Source organism: Kogia breviceps, chromosome 1 (genome assembly GCF_026419965.1).
Source record: "Kogia breviceps isolate mKogBre1 chromosome 1, mKogBre1 haplotype 1, whole genome shotgun sequence".
NCBI classification, from domain to species: Eukaryota; Metazoa; Chordata; class Mammalia; order Artiodactyla; family Physeteridae; genus Kogia; species Kogia breviceps.
The window spans coordinates 81,551,873-81,570,938 of NC_081310.1; the positions used below are offsets into that span (position 1 = coordinate 81,551,873).

Genomic DNA, 19,066 nt, shown 5'->3' on the forward strand with positions numbered 1-19,066 from the left:
TGCTAAATTCTGGGATAACCTGTTTACACAGCAATAAGTAACTAATATACCCTCCCTGCTTGCTAGTACAGACATACCTCAGAGATATCGCAGGTTTGGTTCCAGACCACTGCAATAAACCATTTTTTTGGTTTCCCAGTGCATATAAAAGTTATGTTTACACTATACTGTAGTCTACTAAGTGTGCAATAGCATTATGTCTAAAACATTGTACATAACCTTAATTTTAAAATACTTTATTGCTAAAAATGCTAACCATCGTCTGAACCTTCAGCAAGTTGTTGTAGTAACATCAAAGACCACTGATCACAGCTCACCATAACAAATACAATAATGAAAAAGTTTAAAATATTACAAGAATTATGAAAATGTGATACAGAGACATGAAGTGAGCAAATGCAGTTGGAAAAATGGCACCGACAGACTTGCTAGATGCAGGGTTACCACAAACCTTCAATTTGTAAAAACCACACTATCTCCTAGGTGCAATAAAGTGAAGTGCAATAAAATGGGGTATGTTGTACAATTGGCCCTCTGTATCCACGGGTTCCGCATCTACAAACTTAACCAACCAAGGACTGAAAATATTGGGGGGGGGGGGAACTCCAGAAAGTTCCAAAAAGCAGAACTTAAATTTGCCATGCACCACCAACTATTTATATAGCATTTACACTGTATTTATAACTATTTACACAGCATTGTATTAAGTATTACAAGTACTCTAAAGATGATTTAAAGTATACAGGAGGATGTACATAGGTTATTTGCAAATACTACACCATTTCATATCAGGGATGAGAATCCTCAGATTTTGGTATCCACAGGGGGCGGGCGGGTCCTGAAACCAATCCTCCCGACGGATACTGAGGGATGACTAATTAGAAGAACAGTTTATCACATGCTTGAACTAACCAATAAGTAAATGGTAATAATCAAGTTTGAGAGAGAGCCTAGTTCCTTGAAGCTCTAAAGCTGACCCTATACAAATATTTGGAATTGCCAGGGACACCTCAATGGATCAGCTGCTGATTTCCCCTTTATCGGCTGCTTACCCTCTGGAAGTGAGATGTTGGTTCCACCTCAGCAGTGACAGAGAGAGACGGCTCAGGGTGACCCCAGTAAGTATGTGAGCTGTTGTTAGGAGATTATCTTCACTTGATACATACAGTATTTACACTGAATTTTTTTTAAAACAAAAACTTTTTCCTGTTAAAGTACTAGGTAGCTAAAAGGGGTAGGGGAAGAGGTGTATGTATTTAATTTTAGCAACCCACAGAAGAGAAAAATCAATCCACAGGGTCTGGAGGGGCATGCTAAGACCAGATAAGAGTATTCACGTAGTCTCCAGAGCTGTAATCTCTCTAGGTTTTCCTCCTAGCTCCCTTCTCAGACTCCTCTACTTATTCCTCTTATCTTCCAAACTTCTAATCAATGAGGACCCAGAGCTCAATTCTCTGAGCTCTTCTATTTTCTATCTTGACTCTTTTGGCAATTTCATCCAGTTTTATAATTTTAAGTATCATAAAGAGGCAACAACTTCCAGATTTTATCTCTAGCCAAGACCTCTGCCTACTCAACATCACCACTTGAATGTGTAATAAGCACCTCAACCTTGTTATGTCCAAAACTGAACTCTTAGATCTTCTCCCCCAAACCTGTTCCCCCTAGTATTCCGCATTTCAGCTGATGGTGGCTCCACTTTTCTAGTTGCTCAGACCAAAAACCTTTTTGTCATCCTTAACTCTTCTTTCTGTTATACCTCATATCCAATCTGCCAGCAAATCCTATCATGCCCATTATCAAACTTTATCTAGAATCCAACCATCTTTTTGCACTAACCCTCATCCAACCCACTAGTATCTCTAACTTAGATTAAGGCAACAGCCTCTTAAATGGTTTCTCTGCTTCTGTCTTTGCCCCTGTGCCTCTTGTACACACACCTACCCCTGGCCATTCTCTTATCAACACAGCAGTTAGAATGATCATTTTAAGACATAAGTTAGACCATGTCATTCTTCTGTCCTAAACTTCCTACTGGATTTCCACTGCACTCAGAATAAAAGCCTGTATAACAGGCTACCAGTCTCTACATGGTCTCATACTGAACTCCCCAGCCCCAGCCCCAGCCCCAACAACTGCTCTGTGACCTCATCTCCTACTATTCCCCTCTCTTACTCTGCTCCACACTAGACTCTCCTTGTTGGCACACTCTTGGCTCATTCCCTCACTTTCTTTATGTCTATTCAAATACCTTCTCAACAAGGCCTTTGCTGACTATACTTTTTGAAACATCAGTTCTCCCACACTCCCTAACTCCCTTCCCTGCCATTTTTCCCCCATAGCATTTACTACCGCTTAACGCTCTATCCATATAATTTATTTTGCTTGTCTGTCATCCCCCATTACTATGTAAATTCCACAAGGGCAATCATTTTTTACTGTTCTGTTCACTACTGTATGCCCAACATCCTGAAAAGCACCTGGCATAGTAATACACAAATGTTTACTGAATGACTTAAGAGACCCCAAGATGGGGCCCAATCAGATGGACATTGAAAGACATATACAATCTATTAAGATAAAAAAAGGAGATTATAAAGTAGGTATAGTATGATTCCATTTCAATTACATAGATGTAGGTATCTCATATATACATGGGAAAAAGTCTACATAATTATGTATCAAGGTATAATAACTGTGGCTATTTCTGGGTAATGTTTTTTTTTAATCCATGCCAAAAAACAAAACAAACCTACTACTTTCTTTTTTTTGCAGTATGCGGGCCTCTCACTGTTGTGGCTTCTCCCATTGCGGAGCACAGGCTCCAGACACGCAGGCTCAGCGGCCATGGCTCACAGGCCTAGCCGCTCCGCGGCATGTGGGATCTTCCCGGACCACGGCACGAACCTGTGTCTCCTGCATCAGCAGGCGGACTCTCAACCACTGCGCCACCAGGGAAGCCCCTACTACTTTTAAATAGCAACAAAAAAAGTTAACAACCAAAAAGAAGTCATTTCTCAAAATCTGAGTTGTGATCAGTGGTCAGAAAATGTTAAGTCCCAGAACCTAGGGTTAACTTCAGGAAATCATACTCTTAAGGAAAGAAACCTTAAATGTTAAGAGTACCACACTGAAATAAAAGATAGGTTTTAATGTAATAAGTGCAAACTAAAGGGTCGTAATCTCTATGAAGCCAGGAAAGTATGAATGTATTAGTGTTGATCTAATACAAAGAAAAGGAACAAATAACAAATGTAAATACTTTTCCATCCTAAAAAAAACCAAACATTAAGATGAAATATGAGGACTTCCCTGGTGGTGCAGTGGTTAAGAATCCACCTGCCAATGCAGGGGACACGAGTTCGAGCCCTGGTCTGGGAAGATCCCACATGCTGCGGAGTAACTAAGCCCATGTGCCACAACTACTGAATTTGAGCTCTAGAGCCCATGAGCCACAACTATTGAGCCCACGTGCCACAACTATTGAAGCCCGCGTGCCTAGAGCCCATGCTCCGCAACAAGATAAGCCACCACAGTGAGAAGCCTGCGTACCACAAAGAAGAGCAGCCCCCACTCGCCACAACTAAAGAAAGCCCACACACAGCAATCAAGACCCAATGCAGTCAAAAATGAAATTAATTATTTTTAAAAAGATGAAATATGAATAATTCCTTAGGCTTATCACAATCCAAATGAAATTTCTCCAAGACTATGCAATTTCCTTTGCTGACTCTATACACACCAAGCAACCATCTGATTGCTTTCGATTTCTTGATATCTAGGAAATTCAAAGACATTATTAAGCTAATAAGCAGAAATGAGTTTTCCAGTCACTGAAATAGAATTCCCCAAGTTGCAAATTAATAAATTACTCTCTGGCACAGGTCAGATAATTATTTAAGGTTAGATATAATGACCTGATTACACCCAGATAAACTATCATTTGAAAGCTGCAGATTAGAGGACTTTAGGCACACTCAATAAATATTTGTAGAATGGATGAACAATTGAAGACTTACCCTTCTTTATATGAGCAAAAAGGGCTTCACTCATGTCAATGAAAAAGTCAAAGAAAATACATCTCATTTCAGGAGAGCTCCTTAAATTGGTGTGAGGAGCACGTTAATAATCCCACAAAGGCTAATCTCTGACATCTGATTTCTTAAATGACAAAGTACTCTGTCTACAGTAAAATGGATGGAATGATCAGAAGCCTGAGATGTAGCCCATGGAAACCACTAGCTGAAAACCCGATGAGCAGGATAAAAAGTGATACTACTTCTCAAGTCAACAGGACAAACTGTTATCAGGAAGAAGCCAAGCCAGAATTTAATCAATTTTTAAAAACCTATAAAATACAAAATTGTAAAGTGTTTTCAAAACATTGGGTGACATTATAATGACAACTACTGTAAAGTAATAACAATCATGTAGAACAATCTGAGTAGACCTGCTAATCAGGCAGAGTAGTAATATGCCCCAAAGATGTGTTGTGTTCCATTTACACTTACGTGAAAGAAAAGAGAAAATAAATTGAATTTAAAACTTCCCAAGTTCTACTTGCTGACACACTGGTATGTGTCCCTTGGAAGAAAAATTTCTGAGAAAGTTAGGAAAATGCTTAATTCTTTTTTTGTTTTTAAATTGGGAAGACTATAAGATACTGTTAAAATTTTTTCAATTATTTCGAAACATTCATAATCCCACCAAATACAAATATCATCATTTTTGCCATATCCTGGCTCCAATATTTAACTGGCTTCATACCCTTAGGCAATTTACCTAACCTCTCTGTGCCTCAGTTTCTACTGTAGAATGGAGATATTCACAGTAACTTCTCCAGACAGTTATAGTGAAGATTAAACAAATACCTGAAAAGCACTCAGACTAGTACCTGGCACAAACTCCTAGCTATTATAACTACTAATTCATATGTTCCATACATACCTCTTAGCAACATAATTACAATTAACCATTCATTCAATACAAATATATACAATGTCCACTATAAAACAGACACTACCTAGAAGCTAGGAATACAAAAATGAATAAAATTCCACCCTAGACCATAACCCTAGAAGTAACTGAAAAGGTTGTAACAGATCTGGTCCCCCAAAAGATTCTAGGTCCAGATGAAATTACAGGTAACTTTTATGAAACCTTTAAGGAATAGATAATTCCTTATTTAAACTATTCCCAAGCCTAAGAACAAAGCAAGATTTCCCAGTTCATTTTATCAAACTAATACAACCCTGATACCCAAACTTGATAAAGATAACACAAGAAAATTACCAGCTCCCTTATGAATCAATGCAAAAATCCTAAAAAAGATTAGGAAGAAATCAACTCCAATAGTGTATTAAAAGATTAACACTCCTTGACAAAGTAGTTTTTATTTGAAGCCTGTTGAATTCAAACTGTTGGCTGAATGTGAGAAAATCTATTAGTTAATAAAATGCATTAATTGTTTAAAGGAGAAAAACTATAAGGGTCATTTTCATAGGACTGCAAAGGTCATTTGATAAAATCTCTAGTCATCCTCAATTAAAAGCCCATAATAAATTAGGAATAAAATAAACCTTTCTTAATGTGATAAGAACCATATTAGAAACCAAAAGTGAATACGCTTAATAAAGAAACACTAATTCACTCTCATTTAAGTCAGGAAGAAGACAAAGATGGCTACACTTAGACAACTTTGTTTTGATAATATAGTCAATGCAACAGATAAGAAAAAATAACGAGGCATAAACATAGGGGAAAAATACAATCAATATTTGTATCAATCAACTGATATACCTGCTAATCTAGAAACCTTAGAGAACTAAACGAAAAACTATTAGAGCTAATAAGAGAATTCAATTAAGTAGCACGGAGTTGGGTAACAATCTAATAATCAGTTTAAAATTAAGTGAAACTATAAAACTTTACTGAATAACATAAAAAAAGAACCAAACAAATTGAGATATGAGCCATGGGCCTAGATGAGAAGTTTCAATATTATAAAAAGTACCAACTGTCCACAAATTAATATGAACTTCCAATCAAAATCCCAATGGGATGGGAGAGAGGTCAGAAATCAACAAATTGCATTTAAAATTCATTTGAAAGAGTAAATGTAAGAGAAGCATCCAAAAATTTTTGCAAACGAACAATAATGAAGTGGACTTCCACGACTAGCTATCAAATCACAGTATAAAATTACAGAAAGTAAATCAGTAAGACATAGGCACAGGAGTACACAAATAAAGATCAGACCATAACAGAGAATCCAGATAGAGATGAATATGAAACTGTATATATAACAAAGGTAACATTTCGAATAAGATGGATTATTCAATAAATGAGAGGGGACAGACCCTTAACTCAAAAAATACACAAGAATTATACACTCACCACCAGACGTGTGGGCACAAAACACACACCAAGACAGAGATCTTCCCTGGGAGTTGAAAGATGCACATATCCTCTGGGATGAATGCTCTAATGTTCTTATAAACTTGGAACTACCATTAGCTATCTTTCATTTTACACAGGAGAGCTATCTAATGATGCCAACAAAGAGAGAGACAGATGAAGATAACATACTGATTGACCATCTAGATCCATCTAAGAACATCTAATTTACATCCGTGGTTCTTAATACTGCCCCTACACAGCAACTTAGGAGTCCAAGGCAATGGTTTTGCTAGTTACAGTAAATGGGGTAGTACCATTTATATTTAGTAGCAAGGAAAGAGCAGTGCTAGTCACCCTGCAAGAAATGGGAGGAAAGCCAGGACCAAAAAGGAACTGTCCTCCAGCATGCATAATTTTTAAACATCCTGCCTGGACATTCACTTGGGGAGTATCTGTCTATAATTAACTGAGCCTAAACTCAACTCCATTCTACACAAAGTATTTACAACTTGGTTTTAATATATACTGAATTAATTAATTAATTAATTAATGGCTGCATTGGGTCTTCATTGCTGTGCACGGGCTTTCTCTAGTTGCAGCGAGCGGCAAGCGGCAGCTACTCTTTGTTGCAAATCAAAACTACAATGAGGTATCATCTCACACCAGTCAGAATGGCCATCATCAAAAAATCTGGAAACAATAAATGCTTGAGAGGGTGTAGAGAAAAGGGAACACTCTTGCACTGTTGGTGGGAATGTAAATTGATACAGCCACTATGGAGAACAGTATGGAGGTTCCTTAAAAAACTACAAATTGAACTACCATACGACCCAGCAATCCCACTACTGGGCATATACCCTGAGAAAACCATAATTCAAAAAGAGTCATGTACCACAATGTTCACTGCAGCTCTATTTACAATAGCCAGGACACGGAAGCAACCTAAGTGTCCATCGACAGATGAATGGATAAAGAAGATGCGGCAAATATATACAATGGACTATCACTCAGCCATAAAAAGAAACAAAATTGAGTTATTTGTAGTGAGGTGGATGGACCTAGACTCTGTCATAGAGAGTGAAGTAAGTCAGAAAGAGAAAAACAAATATCGTATGCTAACACATATATATGGAATCTAAAAAAAAAAAATGGTTCTGAAGAACCTAGGGGCAGGACACGAATAAAGACGCAGACGTAGAGAATGGACTTGAGGACACGGGGAGTGGGAAGGGTAAGCTGGGACGAAGAGAGTGGCATGGACATATATACACTATCAAATGTAAAAGAGCTAGTGGGAAGCAGCTGCATAGCACACGGAGATCAGCTCCATGCTTTGTGACCACCTAGAGGGGTGGGATAGGGAGGGTGGGAGGGAGACGCAAGAGGGAGGAGATATGGGGATATATGTATATGTATAGCTGATTCACTTTGTTATAAAGCAGAAATTAACACACTACTGTAAAGCAATTATACTCCAATAAAGATGTTAAAAAAAAAACAGACCCAGAGGTGATCCAGATACTGAAGTTACCAAAAAAGGGCATTAAATTAACTATGACTAGTATGCTCAAATAAAGATGGAGAGTATCACCAAAGAATCTGAATCCATACAGCAATCAAATTGAAATTTTAGAAATGAAAAACATCATATCTGAAATAAGGAATTCATTTTGTAGGTTTAACAGTAGATCAGAAACAGCAGAAGACAAGACTAATGATACTGAAGGTGGATCAACAGAAAATATCCAAAATGAAGTACAGAGAAAAAAAGAATTAAAAATATGGAAAGATAGATTCTCATAGACATACAAAAATATATAAACAAGGAGTGTTCAATGCATTATAGTTTATAATGATGAGAAAAGAAAATCTAAAAGCTCTCCAATGTTCATCACTAGGGAATTGTCTAAATTAATTACCATACATTCATAAGATGGAATTCTATTCATGTGTTTAAATGCAACAGATCTGGCAGGTCTATAAGTAACGACATGGAAAGTTTGAAAAAATATCCTGCTATATGAAGAAAATTAGATAATAAAGATATCTAATTAGATATTGTCCCTGCCCCCATGGAGCAGTGAGAAAAAACTACAACAGGTATAAATGGGTACATAAATTGGATTTTTTATTTTCCTTATAAACACAGCAGAATCCATTTTTACACATCTCTAATGGTTGGCTATTTTCTTCCTAAGTGTGTACTTAGAATGAAAATGTAATATCTGGCATTTTCTGATCCTACAGCAGGAAGTAGTCTCTACTTAAGTGGAAAAAAAAAAACCCAAACAAACAGCTAATGACTATACAGTCAATAATGTTTACACAGATAATACTGTGAAGTTTCTTTTCACAGCATATCTAAATAAGTGTAACAGAGAAGGACCCTATGGGGCCTTCCTGGGACAGACCCCACCATGTCCTCTGCCTGTCTCTTGTCTCTAGAAAAACTTTAGAATAAAATTAATCAGAGAAATGGGAAAATACAGAAGCAAAGGAAAGCAGTCAAACAAAACCAAACAATAGTTTAGTCGTTAAACAAAGTCACGGACCTTTAGTTCCTCTTCAAGGGCTACAGATAATATTCCGAGCCATAGCTTTTGAGCTGTTTTGCAGATACTGAAACCCATACCAGGTGGAAGAAGTTAACTACATGATGACCAGACTGTAGCCAAAGCTGCTCCATCTTACACAATTCTGAGAACTGGCCTCAAGGAAATGGGAATAAACCAACCCTGGAACTGAATATTAACTGTACTTAAAACAATCAAGATGATGCTGATCAGAACACCGCATGACCAACTTCAAGATGACTGTTGGAGCTGACTGTGCTGTTCTGCACATAGCCCCACCCCCACCCAGCCCTCTGCCTATACAGCCCTGAAACTCCCCTTTCAAAGCTCTTACCCCCTGATCAGAAGCAGGGGAGTCGACCTTTGAACACAAGTCTGCCTTCTCCCCAGGTTGCCAGTCTCCTAAATAAAGCAACCCTTCCTTTCCTACCAACACTGGTCTCTCAAGTATTGGCTTTTGAAAGGCAAGCAGCTGAACCTGAGTTTGGTAACACAGGTAAAAAAAACAGGTAGGTCCATTTAAAGAAAACATTAAATAATAATAATGATGATGATAGAGAGGAAAAAATTCATCAATACAGTACTTAAATGACTAAAACGCAGAAAACACTGATTTAGAGCCAAAATCACTGAGTTCATGACATCCACAAAAAAGGGGTCGGGGAGGGGTGCCCATGGTTAATATATTTTACAAGCAATAGGATTAAAATCTTCAGAAGATTGCTATAACATTGTTTAATATAAAATAAATGTTAACTCTATGCCACAACTAATCTGAAATAACATGCCGCTTATTCTATTAGCTGAAGTAGCTAATAAAATAGCTAATTAGCAGACACTGACAGGCTGACCCCAAATCCATTCTCAACAGCCTTCTCCCTTGCCACCTCCTACTACAAAGGACAGAAAAGCTAAATCCTTGCTCTCCTAGCTTTCTTTACAGCTGGGTGTGGGGAGCATGTGACAAAGTGCCCAGGGAATAGAATTTTCTAGGCAGGAAGTGAAGAGGTGGAAGTGGAGCAGTGAAAAAGGTTTTCCTTTCCTTCAAAATATGGGACAAATAAACCGGTGCTATCCCTTTCCCCTTTCTTCCTGCCTGAAGTCCTAAGGCAGTAAGCATAAGGGAAAGACCAAGAGAATCACAGAGATCCAACCCTAACACGGTTGATACACTGAACTAATTTGCTGTGACCTACCTACAGACTTCTTGTTATATGTAAGAAAAAAAAGCTTGTTTGAGCCATCATTAAATCAGGTTATATGTTGCTTGCATGTTACTAAGGTAATATGATTATTAGTAAAGGACATGTGAGAAAAGGAAGCTCATGTCTTTCTCCCACTCTTACTATCAGTTAAAGAGAATGTAGTAGCAGAACAGACCACAGTTTCCTATGGTATAAAGAGGCAAAGCAACCAAGGAGAACTGATTCAAGCTAATATCTTCACATTGATATTTTATTAGTCTGGCAAGGAATTTTTGAGCAAAACATTTTAAAATTTGACCCCTGCCTTCTTTAACTGTACATGACCCAGCTCAACGGCTCTGTGAGAAGAGTGTATACAGCCTAGTGCCTAAAAAATCCTAGGCATTTGGTAAATGTTAGTCACCTTCTTCTCTATTAGATTGCAGACAGGATATATGGCTGCCTAACGGCATTCATGTTGTTTTTAAGCATTCATACAGTAGAACTGACAAATTAGGGTAAATCTCCCTGTTCTTATTTGACAACTAAAAAAAAATCTTCTTGAAAGATTTTATTTCCATTAAAGGAAATGCAGCAGAAACTCCATTTGTCCACCTGGCAAGAAATTATCAGCTAATAATCAGAGAAACACAAGATGATCACTTTACTTAGATGTCCCAACTCTCTTATTAATTTAAGGGCTGTGAACAAGGGCTCCTACCTAAAATGCTTAGATCCAATTTCTCTGACCAAACTGAGATTATCTGATCATCAAAATGAATAATGATTAAAACAAAATTCATGAGTCTGGGCTAAAATAAGTAAGTAGACAGATAAGGTAGGGCAGGGAGAGAGAAAAACTTTTTTTTTTTAAACAACAGATTGTCTAATAGCTGTAGAAAGAATCAAAGAAACAGAAAATCATTATTGTATAGCCATTATAGTAATAATTCAGGCAAGAATCATCAATGGAGTCTAATATCATTAGGTAAAAAACTATTAGAGAACCAGATATTTACTCAATCTCCAAGTATCACCCCAGATTATATATTAATTACAAAAGAGAAAGGGCACCTTTATAAGAAAAATTTGGCAGGCACTGCCTTAACCAAATGGTCAAACTTAACATCACCCATGATGGGTCAAGCTGACATCATGTGCACCTTCTGTTGTGATACACCGAGAAGAATGTATCACTTATTTTGTATTCTTGCTCAGATATTTAATCTGAATAAGAAACAATCAGACAAATCCAAATTAATGAACATCTTGCAAAAACCCCAAAAAACAAAAAACTAGTCTTGACTCTTAAAACTAAGGAAGGTCAAGTGTGGGTTTTCCAGCTGGCAGCACGAACTAGACCCCCAGCCATGAGCAAGCATTAACCACCAGACATGTAAGCAAATAGGCCTGCAAATTCCAGTCAAGTCTTAAGCTTTAAGTCTTCTAGCTGTGGTCCCAGATATTATACAGCAAAGACAAACTATTTCCCCATACCCTATCCAAATTACTGACCCAAAGAAACTGTGAGAGAGAATACATGATTATTACTGTTTTGAGTCACCAAGTTTTAGAGTAATTTGTTATGCAATAATAGATAACTAACAGAGGCTTTAATAAGGCAGAATCTCAATCTTCCTCAATAGTACCTACCTCATAGGGTTACTGGGAACATTAAGTGGGCTAGTGAATGTCAAGCCTGGCACAGTATGTATTCTTCATGAATGCTAGCTAGTATTAAAATAACTTCAATTTGTGTAGTTAGAAGTATGAATGGAAGAATGCATAAGGTGCTTTGGGGAAGCACAAAAGAAGACCGTTTGATACAGTCCTGGGGGTCATGGGAAGCTTCCTAAATTCAGTGAAGGACTGATTAATTGGGTTAAAAAAGCAGTAGAGGTACTTCTGCTAGAGAAAACAGATTAAGAAAACATATAGAAGCATGAAACAGTATGGCATATGTAGAAAACTACAAGTTTCGTATTGGTAGAATAAAAAAAAGCAAGGGCTTCCCTGGTGGTGCAGTGGTTGAGAGTCCGCCTGCCGATGCAGGGGACAAGGGTTCGTGCCCTGGTCCAGGAAGATCACAAGAAAAGATGTAGATATGAACTAGGGGGAAAATGGTTGGACAAAATGGGAGTTGAGAAATAGGAAAAAAAATCAGAAAGACTTAATTAATGTTTGATTGGATGTGTATATGCGTTGGATGAGACAAAGAAAAGATTCTAGATTAATGCCTAGGTAGAAAGTGGTACTTCCAATCAAAATCAGAAATAAAGAAAAAGGATCAGGTCTGGCAGAAAAGAGTTTGGTTTCCATTTTTGTAAGTGTGTAGTACGTATGGAACATCCAAATAGAAATGTCTAACAAGAGGTTATACATTTGAGTCTTAAATTAGGGAGAAAGGTCAAAAAGAAACATAGATGTGGGAGTGTTTGTATACAGGTAATTATTAGAACTGTGAGAGAACCTAATAATGGCCAGAAAACGCTTACAGAGCAGTATTCTCAACCAGAGACAATTTTGCTCCCCCAGGGGAACATCTGGCAATATCTGGAGACATTTTTGATTGTCATAACTTTGGGGGAGGGGGTTGGTTACCGCATGTAGTAGATAGAAGCCAGGGATGCTGCTAAACATCCTACAACATACAGGAGAGCCGTACAGAACAAAATTATCCAGCCAAAATATCAATAGTCCCAAAGTTAAGAAACCTTGTTGAAGGGTAAGAAGAAAACCAAAATGAAGGAAACACCTTAGGAAAACAAATATCTAGAAATACTATCCACAAGAAGGAGAAGTCAGAAAATAGGTAAGTCAAGAAAATATACTATCATGGAAGTCATAGAAGTCGAGAATTTCTAGAGGGAAGAAAAAGACCAAAAATGTTGAATTCAGTGAATTGGACCCATACAATAAAAATTTTAAAGTATCCACTGGGTATGTAACCAGAATAGAAGGTCACCAGGGATTTTAGTGAAAAAAAGGGCCAGACTATAGTAGCAGAAGCATAACGAGAGATGAGAAAGTACACAAAATAAACATAGGCTCCCCTTAAGAAATCCTATTCAAAGGAGAAGGAAATAAGATTAGAGAGTAACTAAAGCAGTGTTTCTCAACGCTGGCTACAATCAGAATAACCAAAGGAGCTTTTAAAAATTACAAATGCTTGGACCTCACCCAGAATAATTAAATCAGAATCCCTGGAGGTAGGGCCCAGGTATCTGTATTCTAAAAAATATCCTCAGTGACACTAATGTATAGCCAAAATTGAAAACCACAGAGCTAAAGGAGGAGGGAGGGGTATAAGGGGATGGGGCAGGGAGCAGTAAAGGGGCAAAAGAAAACAGGGAGAAAATGAATGAAACAAAATCCCAAAAGAAATAGGTACATGGGCTGATGGAGTTGCTTTGAAATAAAGAAAGGATACCTGATCTCAGGAGACTGGAAAGAAAAATAAATACTGATGTCAAAGAAGTTGGGCACAGGGAGTTGGGGAGTTCATGCCTAAAGTCCCAATTTTTATAATGAAGAATACAAATAAGCTGCTGAGAATCATCCACTAAATGGGAAATTCGGAGACTGAAATGTAGTGATCATTCAAAATATTTGCAGAGGGAAATGCAAATTAAAAGCACTGACAGTTTAATGGAGATTAAATGCCCTTTACCAGCTGCAGGGGCACCAATGGGCACATTTATATGATTTTCCTCCAGCAGTACTTATCCATCACCAAGTAAAGGAGCATGGAAAAGTGGACCACAGCACTGACTGGCAGTTTAGTGGGTGGGAGAAAAAGCACAGGAGGTAAAAGTTTAGATGAACTGTAGTTGAGGTGTTCAACAACAGGGTCCAAGCCAGGTAGTAAAGGGAAAGTAATATAGATACAGTTTAACTGGCACAGGAAATGATGGATTTACCTCTGAGCACCGTAAGTTATTAAAAGTCTAAGATATCATTGGCTTTTGTCCTAGACAATTCTATTAAATCAGACTTCCCATATCGTATAATTGTCCTAAGAAAGACTGTCCGCAACTAACTTTGAAATTTACAAAATATAAGATGAACTAATGGACAAATCAATGGATAGATATGTGATAATGTAAGTATAGTAAAATATTAATAGTAAAATCTAGGTGTGTGGAGGGGAGGGGAGTGTAGACTCTAGAACAGCAGTGTCCAATAGGACTTTCTGAGATGATGGAAATGTTTATAACCTGTGCTGTGAAATATGGTGTCTACTCACTATCTGTGGCTACTGAGCCCTTGAAAAGTAGCAAGTGTGACTGAGGAATTTTGAGTCTTTTTAACTTTTAATTAATTTAAATTGATATAACCACATGTGGCTAGCGGCTGCTATCTCAGTGCAGCACAAGGTGCATATATCCCTGGGTTCAAGTCCTAGATTCACCATTGATTCAAGTTACCTTACTTCTCTGAGTCTTGGTTTATTCTTATATAAAATGAGAATAGCAACAATACCTACCATTTTATATGGATTAAATGAGATAAGCAGAAAAAGCATGAAGCACAATCCTATGCATACAGCAAACACTTTAGAAAAATTACTGTTTATTATTCCTACTAAATGGGATCCATGAGATCAAGGACCACCATCTGTTTTGCTCACCATTATATCCCCAGTATCCAGTACAAGTGTCCCAGCATAAAAGACACTCAATAAATATTTGTTGCATGAATGTTTTGCAGAAGACTCTATATCATTATTAAATTTTATATTAAGTCCATTGCTCTAATCTATTGAGGTCTTTTTGAATCCTAATGTCATCCAATATATCTGCTATCCCTTTCAGTATCTTCTGAAGTTTTGACAAACATATCACTGATATATTAATCTGAAATATTAATAAAAATATTAACCAGAGACTTATATCATTAGTTTTATCATCCTTCAGTTTATCATCATCAGTAAACTATACTAGTTGAGTACAGACACTCAATTTAGCTTCATTTTCATTCTGTATATATATCCCCATCTTGTCCACAAAGGTAATAAGTATGAAAACCTTATAAAGATTAGATTATGTCGATATGTCCTTCATTGAAACTACCCTTTAAAAGAACTTAAATAACAACTTTGCACTCACCTTTCAAAAGCAGGGGATCTATCATGACGAGTACTTCCTCGAGATCTGTATCTTTGAGTCACTGACAGCCGTGGCGGCCGACTTGGTCCCCAGAAGTCAGTGTGAGTTTGGTGACCCCTCTCATTGGCTCTATTATCTTGGTCCAGTAGACTGCTACTTAGAAAGGGTCTAAAATCTTGGAAAAACATCGTGGGGTCCAAATGGTCCCAGAACTAGTAAAAACCAGAAATAAACCACATGTTACTAGTTTTAAGAAAAGGAGAAAGAGGAAACAGGAAGAAAAAATACTGAAAAAAGAGAGGATTAACTTTTAACACTTCAAAATTCAGCAGTTCCGAATTAAAGAAATGTATGCTTCTCCAATTTCATGGAGAAGAAAACAGAAGTCTTTCAAGTATATGCACAGGGGGAAAAATTTATATACCAAGAAATTATTTCCTTCATATAGAAACAAGCCAGGACTTCCCTGGTGGCGCAGTGGTTAAGAATCCACCTGCAAATGCAGGGGACACAGGTTTGAGCCCTGCTCCGGGAAGATCCCACATGCCATGGAGCAACTAAGCCCAGGAGCCACAACTACTTAGTCTGCACTCTAGAGCCCACGAGCCACAACTACTGAGCCCACGTGCTGCAACTACTGAAGCCTGTGTACCTAGAGCCCGCGCTGCGCAAGAGAAGCCACCGCAATGAGAAGCCCACGCACTGCAACGAAGAGTAACCACTGCTCACTGCAACTAGATAAAGCCTGCAACGCAGCAATGAAGACCCAATGCTGCCAAAAATAAATTAATTAATTTAAAAAAAAAAAAGAAACAAGCCAATGTCTGGATCTTAACACTGAGCTCAGATCCACATGCCTCTGACCAGTTTCCCATACTAAAAATAAAAACTTGAGCCAAAGGTGATCACGAACTTCTGTCCTAAGCATAGTCAACCATCTAGATCAACATTACAACCTTGTGTTTTGTAACAATGACATCCACATTTCCACCATAGAATAAAGTAAGATTAAATAAAATGGATGTATTTATACACTTGTAAAAAAAGGCAGCATCACCACAAAGTGAAGACAAGTGTCTATAAAATACTTAACTTACAGAAGGTTCATCACAAAGTTGTGGCAAAGCTGTGACAAAGCAGTGTAAGAATGCCTGATAAGACCATTCTATTGCACACACTTTTTACTAAATGGGTCTTGGTGGGGGGAGTGTTTGTTGAGTTTGGCCAAGGAATCACTAAACAAAGAGTAAGTGGAAAAAAAACAAATTACCTCTGAAATAATTTAAATTTTATTTATCTGTTTATCCATCCGCCTGTTGACAGGCATTTGGGTTGTTTCTAATTTTTTATTATTACAAATAGTTGCTATGAACAATTAGGTACATATCTTAGAGGAGTGGAATGGCTGAATCATATGGCTGATGCTTTGTTTTGTTCTGTTTTTGCGGTACGCGGGCTTCTCACTGTTGTGGCCTCTCCCGTTGCGGAGCACAGGCTCTAGACGCGCAGGCTCAGCGGCCATGGCTCACGGGCCCAGCTGCTCTGCGGCATGTGGGATCTTCCCGCACCGGGGCACGAACCCGTGTCCCCTGCATCGGCAGGTGGACTCTCAACCACTGCGCCACCAGGGAAGCCCTCAATGTGGTAATTTGCATTTCCCTAATGACTAATGATGTTGAGCATTTTTTTTCTTTGCCATCTATATATCTTCTTTGGTGAAGTAGATTGTTCAAATCTTTTGCCATTTTCTGAAACTTGGTTGTTTTCTCATTATTTCATTTTAAAAGGTCTCTACATAGCCTGGATACAAGTTTTTTTTTTAAATAAATTTATTTATTTATTTATTCATTTTATTTTTGGCTGCACTGGGTCTCGAGAAAATAAATTTATTTGTTCAATAAATTAAGGAAAATTAGAGTAGTTTTTTATTTATTTTTTTTTTTTTTTTGCGGTATGCGGGCCTCTCACTGTTGTGGCCTCTCCCGTTGCGGAGCACAGGCTCCGGACACACAGGCTCAGCGGCCATGGCTCACGGGCTTAGTTGCTCCGCGGCATGTGGGATCTTCTCGGACCAGGGCACGAACCCGTGTCTCCTGCATCGGCAGGCGGATTCTCAACCACTGCGCCACCAGGGAAGCCCAGAGTAGTTTTTTAAAAAGAATAAGAAGCATTAGAATGACTACCAGGAGCAGTGGATATTGAAAGGAAAATAAAAACAGTGCTCATCCTCAAATCAGCTCAGGGATGCCTGGAATATAAGGCTCAAAAATAAATGGAAATTAAGAGGTTTATAATATGCTGGCTGGGAAAGAAAGGACTCTCAAAACAAATCTCAAGACAATGGGTGAGGGGCTTCCCTGGTGGCATGGTGGTTGAGAATCCACCTGCCAATGCAGGGGACCCGGGTTCAAGACCTGGTCCGGGAAGATCCCTCAGGCCGCAAAGCAACCAAGGCCGTGTGCCACAACTACTGAGCCTACGCACTAGAGCCCATGAGCCACAACTACTGAGCCCACGTGCCACAACTACTAAAGCCCGCACACACCTAGAGCCCACGCTCTGCAACAAGAGAAGCCACCGCAATGAGAAGCCCGTGCACTGCCACCAAGAGTAGCCTCCGCTCGCAGCCACTAGGAAAGCCCACGCACAGCAACAAAGACCCAACGCAGCCAAAAATAAATAAAATGAAATTTTTTAAAAAGACTATGGGTGACTATGGCAAATTCCTAAATTTTATAAAAATAGAGTATTCAAATGTCATTCACAAAGAAAAAAATACGATGTCCAATGCCCACCCACCCCCCAAAATGTAAAAACTCTGCCATAAACAATCTCTTGAAAGGCACCTTTTCCCAAATGAGTTTAAATTTAGAGGCTATGTACTCTGGTCAACTGGTAGTCACTGAACAAAAAACTGGCAAGGCTGACACCAAGACTGTTTTCTGTTTCACTCTTCTTCCTTCAGCTACCATTGAGTTTATGTTATTATGTCATGGTCTTTGCTTGGCAACAGTATTACTGGTGTGAACTTAGTCATGAATGACATGAACACAGTTATTCTTTGAACAACTCTTGAAGAGCTCAGGAGTTCTACTTGATATTTCCAAATGGACTGGATGTAAAGTAGGCAGCACTGTGAAATGAGCTATTTTAACCCTTCATACTAAAAAGTGAGACAGATGAAAGATTTGGTTGAGTTAATTCAACCTTTAAGATCCTATCCAGGGCTTCCCTGGTGGCGCAGTGGTTGAGAATCCGCCTGCCGATGCAGGAGACACGGGTTCGTGCCCTGGTCCGGGAAGATCCCACATGCCGCAGAGCAACTAAGCCCGTGAGCCATGGCCGCTGAGCCTGCGCGTCCCGAGCCTGTGCTCCGCAACGGGAGAGGCCACAACAGTGAGAGGCCCGCATACCGCAAAAAAAAAAAAAAAAAAAAAAAAAAAAAAGATCCTATCCAGGCTGCAGCTGCTCAAAGAACCCAAACTCTACCTGGCATTTGAGTACAAGCCCTCTGGCTGAGACTGGGAAGAATAGCAAACTGGTAAAGGATGATTTACTTGGTAAAGGAAAGTTAAAGGTTTGAAATCTTTAACTTCTTTTCACTAGGCTTAATCATTTAAAATTTCCATCTTTGTAGGTCAAAAACAGTAGAATATCAACACTTTTATTTATTGTAGTTCAATTTAATTTAACTTTATGTTGTTCTTGATTATTTCAGAGCTTTCTCCACAGGTCCCAGGAGCACACACAAAGAGCATGAGCTGGTACTGGAGAGAGCCTTCATGAAGGTGGAAGTAAAACT

General features: G+C 38.5%; 1 protein-coding gene across 2 annotated transcripts in view; it reads right to left on the reverse strand.

Annotated features, from left to right (window-relative positions):
* The window catches only part of RNF115 (ring finger protein 115), a 61,647-nt gene that overhangs the window by 13,491 nt on the left and 29,090 nt on the right, over positions 1-19,066 (reverse strand). For both annotated transcript variants that reach the window (XM_059048186.2, XM_059048205.2), the window contains one exon: positions 15,265-15,476. In XM_059048186.2, the coding sequence (XP_058904169.1) occupies positions 15,265-15,476 (212 nt within the window). The remainder of the gene's footprint in view (positions 1-15,264; positions 15,477-19,066) is intronic.